We start from the raw sequence: 6,338 nt of genomic DNA on the forward strand, positions 1-6,338 counted from the left end.
ATTCTAATTTGAAAATTCAAAAATTCGAAAATCCGAAATTCTGATTTAAAAATCCGAAAATTTGAAATTCTAATTTAAAAATCCGAAAATTCAAAATTCTAATTTGAAAATCTGAAAATTCAAAATTCTAATTTGAAAATCCGAAAATTTGAAATTCTAATTTAAAAATTCAAAAATCTGAAATTCTAATATGAAAATCCGAAAATTCGAAAATCCGAAATTCTAATTTGAAAATCCGAAAAAAGAAAGAAAATCAGTAAGATTCTAAATAATAACTAAATATTAAATTATAGGTGTTGGAATTTCCTTTCAAATTTGGCTGATTGTTAATGTAACAAATACAAATTTATCTGAAGTTATGAAATAACGAATGTCGCATCTAAACAAATGGAATGGAACAAATTAATAATAAATAATAAATAATAATAATAAAAAGACTTTATTATTATTATTATTGTTATTTATTAGATCGTTACTTTCCATTCTTTTAGATGCGGCATTCGTTATTTGAGATAATTCGTAACTTCGGATAAATTCGTACTCGTTGCGTTCACAAACCAAATTTGAAAGGAAATTCCAATACCTATAATTTAATAGTTATTATTAGTTTAGAAAATTTGGAAATTCAGAAATTCGGAATTCGGAAATTAAAAAATTCGGAAATGATGAAATTAACAAATTTGTCAGAATTCATTAAAAACGAATTTGGAACTAAACAAATTGCACATGTCTATCCTTCATTACAGTTTATTAGACATTTTGGAGTATCCTAAAACTTCCCCTCCCCCATCCCAGTTTTTTAAGCAAATAAACTACAAAAGGACATCCAAGGCCTGATCTATGACTTGATGGTGGAAATGCGTTGTTCCTGGCTGCTCTGGGCCTATCAGGGAATAGAACCTGGGACCAAGCAGCAGGACCAGTCTCGGGTCTGTGCTATACTAGTAATAGTCCAATCTGTCTGATTGTTATATCTATATCCAATCATTGATCAATATTCCCATATACAGAGCCGAGGATTTCCACTTCCTGAGACTGTATACCCCTCCCCCGTCACCTGTCCACACTACCACACCCACACCACAATCCCCGCCCCCTCCACATCATAACCAATAGGAACAAGACTAGCACTGGCTGTATTCATAGTGATAATCATCACAGCCAATCACAGTGAGGGGGAGGAGCAATCACAGATCCATGGATTGGTCATGTAAAGGAACCTGTGAGGACAGAAATGTCGGAATTCTCATTGTGGATATTAAAGTGTGTGTCTAGACAAATCCTATTGTTCTAGATTTGTATGGAGTGGGGAGGATTAGAACCCCTGTCAGGTTTTTACTGCTATCCGGGGCTCCATTAGAGAGATTTCTCCTCACTTCCTGTTCTGGTGACAACGTTTTATCAGACAGGAAATGAGGGAAAATCTACAACAGGGACACCGACAGAAATAAAGATCTGACAGGGGTTCTAATCCTTCCTCTACTCTACTAAAGAAAATGATTTTTATTTCTGTCTGTGTTGCTGTTGGAGAGTTCCCCTCACTTCCTGTCTGGAGAAATGTTGTCACAGGAACAGGAAGTGAGGGGAAATCTCTCTAACGGAGCCCCAGAGAGCAGAAAAAAAATCTGACAGAGGTTCTAATCCTCCCCCACTCCATCCAAAGCTGAAAATACCCCTTTCTTCTATAGATAGACAGTGATGGTGGAGACCCCAGGGCCGTCATCCTGATCCTGGCTACACTATGTAGTGTGTCACTGACCCAGAACAAGCATGCAGCCAGTGAAGGCTGAACAATCTGACCTCCTGCATGCTTGTTCCTGGTCAGTGACACACTAGGTAGTGAAGTGAGGTTTAGGATGAAGATGACGGCCCCGGAACCTGCAGCTTTATAAATAAATCACTCATGTTTCCTGTCCTCTGCTTCCTCCTATTGGATGAGTATTCCACCAATCACCAATCAGATCATCCACCTTGTGATGTCTCTGGGCAAATCTCTCACTTCTGATTCCCCCCACATATCTTTATACAATCTCCCAGTACCCCCCCTACCCATACCCCAGCATGGAGGGGCTCAGTGAAGGTGGTGGTGAAGGTGTGGAGATGTCGGATCGGGTCACACAGATCATAAAAGGAGATCCGCCCGGCCTCATAATCCAGATCTATCCTGACTCTCTCACTGGAGACATCGCCGGGTAATGGGGTCTTATTACTGTCATGTACCACTGAGTACTGATTACCCAACACCCTCCCCCCGTCCAAACACCAGGACTTCTTATTACATCCAATCAGTGACTGATCTCCTCTCCTGTCTATACTGGGGTAACACATCCCGACTATCCATTCATCTGCCCCCCCGACATCCACTTCCCAGTAATGTCTCCCTGAGGAGAACCTCTGACTGCTCATCACCTGACGACACTGAAACCTCTCTGGTGTTTCTGGGCGATTCTGATGTGATGATGATTTGGATGCAGTTTTCCTGTCATGTGATATATGTAGATTATTACCAGCTGTCCTCACATCCAGTAATATGTCTGTAACCCCCCTCTCTACATTTACCCCAGACATGATATCAGATAAACCTGTGTGTAATGTGTGTGAGATCCCCCCCACATCCAGATCCCCTCCATCATGGAGGAGTTTATCATGTCTCTCTCTGTCCTCATCATCTCCATCCTCAGTATCACACAAGTCACCTGTGTCTGATTCCTGTAGGACAGTCAGTGGATCCGTCAAGTTACACAGCTCCTCAATGTCCCCCATCTTCCTGGACAGCTCCTCCTTCTTTATTTCCAGATCCTGGACCAGATCATTGATTATCCTGGAGATCCGCTCTGCCTGCCCGGAGATTTCCCTCAGGACTCTCTTCTCCAGGTCTTCCAGACGTCTCCTGAGGTCTCTGAACAGGACAGTGACTCTCTCTGTTTCATCATCTGCTTTTCCTTGTACTTTCCTCCTGTGTTCCTGCAGACTCTGGACTCTTTTCTCCATCTCCTCTCTCTCTGTCATCAGTTTCTGCAGAACATTCCTCAGTTTCTTCTTCTTCATCTCAAAGGCCTCATCCAGAGTCTCCACCTGGTGTCCCCGATGTTCTCCATCCAGCCTGCAGGACATACAGATACAGGTGGAGTCCTCAGTGCAGTAATACTCCAGGATCTTCTTATGGACGGAGCATTTCCTGTTCTCCAGGGAAGTGGTGGGGTCACATAAGATGTGTTCTGGTGACTTGCTGTGGACTCTCAGATGATTGTCACACAGAGAAGCTTCACAATGCAGACAGGATATCACAGCAGGTACAGGAGTGTGAATACAGTAAGTACAGAAGACCCCGGACTCCTCCTGATCTGGATGGGTGGACAGGAAATTCTCCACTATGTTACGTAGTGTTATGTTCCTCTGAAGGGTGGGGTGTTTCCTGAATGATTGTCTACATTCAGGACAGGAATAATCTCCAGACCCCTCTTGTGTATCCAACACACGACCAATACAGTCCCGGCAGAAGTTATGTCCACATTTCAGGGTTACAGGATCTGTATAAATGTTCAGACAGACGGAACATTCCAGCTCCTTCCTCAGATCAGCAGACGCCATCGCTGAGAGCAGAAGAGAGAAATGAAACTGAAAGTATCTGACACTCATTAACCAGTTCTGTACATTCCTACACAGGGAGGGGCTGAGACTGAGACACGTAGTCATAGGAACTTTTATACAGAGGAACACAGATAATACAGTATCTCACAAAAGTAAGTACACCCCTCACATTTATGTAAATCTTTTCTTCTATCTTTTCATGTGACAACACTGAAGAAATTACACTTTGCTACAATGTAAAGTAGTGAGTGTACAGCTTGTATAACAGTGTAAATTTGCTGTCCCCTCAAAATAACTAAACACACAGCCATTAAAGTGGTTGTAAACCCTAAAAAAAAAAGTGACTTCATCAGTGACTTCAATGGGACTCGAACGTTCAAAATCAAAAGTGCTCATTTTAAAGGCTAATTTGCATGGTATTGTCCTAAAAAGGGTTTGGGGACCCGGGTGCTGCCCCAGGGGACATGTATCAATGCAAAAAAAAAAGGTTTAAAAACTGCTGTTTTTTCGGGAGCAGTGATTTTAATGATGCTTAAAGTAAAAAAAAAGTGAAATATTCCTTTAAATATCGTACCTGAGGTGTGTCTATAGTATGCCTGTAAAGTGGCGCGTTCTTCCCGTGCTTAGAACAGTCCCTGCACAAAATGTCATTTTTAAAGGAAAAAAAGTCATTTAAAACTGCTTGCGGCTTTAATGTAATGTCGGGTCCTGGCAATATGGATGAAAATCAGTGAGACAAACGGCATGGGTACCCCCCAGTCCATTACAATACAGTCCAGTCCAATACAGTCCATTCCAATACACATAGAAGTTCATTGATAAAAACGGCATGGGAATTCCCCACAGGGGAACCCTGAACCAAAATTTAAAAAAAAAAATGACGTGGGAGTCCCCCTAAATTCCATACCAGACCCTTCAGGTCTTGTATGGATATTAAGGGGAACCCCGCACCCAAATTAAAATAAGGAAAGGCGTGGGGCCCCCAGGCCCTATATACTCTGAACAGCAGTATACAGGCGGTGCAAACAAGACAGGGACTGTAGGTTTGTTGTTAAGTAGAATCTGTTTGTAATTTTGAACGTGTACATTTTTAACGTGTTTAGCTCCAGCCAAAAAATCTTTTTTAAGCTTTTTGGAAAACATAGGGAAGGGTTATCACCCCTGTGACATTTGTTTTGCTGTCTGTGCTCCTCTTCAGAAGGTTTCACCTCACTTTTTGTCCCAATGACAAATGTTTTTTGAAAATTTGGGGTATTTTGTGAAACAAGGATTGGTGATAAAGCATCAGTGGAAAGGAGAAATGTTTTTCCCATATTAACTCTTACAGGAGAGAATTTCCCTTCCTAGGGGTAGATTTCATCTCACTTCCTGTTGTCTCCCTCTGTTTGCAAGTAGGAGTCGTTTGTAAGTTGGATGTTTGAAAGTAGGGGCCTGCCCTATATACTCAGCAGAAATTTGGGCCGTAGGTGTTGTTGGGGCCACAACACTGTAAGCCCTCACAGGACCCTGCTGTGAAATATTAGATCAAGAATTGTAATTACATGCCCCTGTTGAACAGGGGCAGAGAATTGGGCCTTTGGTGGTGGTGGTGGTGCTGGTGCCACATCACTGTAAGTCCTCACTCGCTCTTGGTGGGCACAGAAAGGGGCCCTGCTGTGAAATATTAGATCAAGAATTGTAATTACATGCCCTTGTTGAACAGGGGCTGAAAAATTTGGCCTTAGGCACTGGTGCTGGTGCCACAACACTGCAACCCCTCACAGATACTCTAGTTGTAACGCAGAAACGAGGCCCTGCTGCAAAGTATTGCATCAAAAATTGTAATTACACGCCCCTGTTAAACAGGGGCTGAAAAATTGGGCCTTAGGCACTGGTGACGGTGCCCAGAACCAAAAATGTTCTTACAAGCTATCAGCGTTATGATTGAGGAGGAAGAGGATAATTACTCAGGGATAGTCACTCAGCATCAGCATAGGCAGTCTTTGAAGGAATCTGAGATTTCAAAAAAAATGTATTCGGTTACATCAGCATCAGGTGCTTGGTAGATGGTGGTGATCCAAGACTGATTCATTTTTATGAAGGTCAGTCGATCGACCGAGTCGGTGGACAGACGCACCCTGTGATCGGTTACAAAGGCTCCAGCAGCACTGAATGTGCGTTCCGAAACAACGCTGGATGCAGGACAGGCCAGTAGCTCAATTGCATACTGTGCAAGCTCTGGCCACTGATCCATCCTCAAGACCCAGTAACCCAGAGGATTTTCGGTGGGAAAGGTGTCCAAGTCAGATCTTGCCCCTAGGTATTCCTGCACCATGTAAAACAGACGCTGGTGATGGTTGCTGGAACCGATCATACCTTGGGGCTGCGGACTAAAAAATTGTCTGAACGCATCGGTCAGACGGCCACCTTCTCCACCGCTCCTTCTTTGACTGACTGAAGACTCAGCAACACGTTGTCCAGAAACAGGAGTTTGTAACCTCCCAGTCTCTGGGAACGCGTTGCACAAACCTTTTTGCAAGGCCTCCCGAAGATGTTTCATCCTCTGCTCCCTCTGCGATGGCAAGATAAGGTCTGCAACCTTACCCTTGTAATGTGGATCAAGGAGGGTTGCCAGCCAGTATTGTTCCTTCTCCTTGATACCACGAATAAGAGTATCCTTCCGCAGGCTTTGCAGGATCAGAGAGGCCATGCAGCGTAGGTTTGCTGAGGCATTCGGTCCGGAGTCCTCTGGGTCACTAAGGATGACA

General features: G+C 43.2%; 1 protein-coding gene across 1 annotated transcript; it reads right to left on the bottom strand.

The window, feature by feature from the left end:
• Window positions 1-1,130: 1,130 nt before the first annotated feature.
• LOC141127057 (E3 ubiquitin/ISG15 ligase TRIM25-like) lies at window positions 1,131-3,606 on the bottom strand. Its single transcript, XM_073613206.1, has one exon. The coding sequence runs from the start codon at window positions 3,589-3,591 to the stop codon at window positions 1,996-1,998; it is 1,596 nt and encodes a 531-aa protein (XP_073469307.1). The 5' UTR covers window positions 3,592-3,606; the 3' UTR covers window positions 1,131-1,995.
• Between the last annotated feature and the right edge of the window lie 2,732 nt (window positions 3,607-6,338).

Source organism: Aquarana catesbeiana, linkage group LG01 (genome assembly GCF_042186555.1).
Source record: "Aquarana catesbeiana isolate 2022-GZ linkage group LG01, ASM4218655v1, whole genome shotgun sequence".
Taxonomy (NCBI): domain Eukaryota; kingdom Metazoa; phylum Chordata; class Amphibia; order Anura; family Ranidae; genus Aquarana; species Aquarana catesbeiana.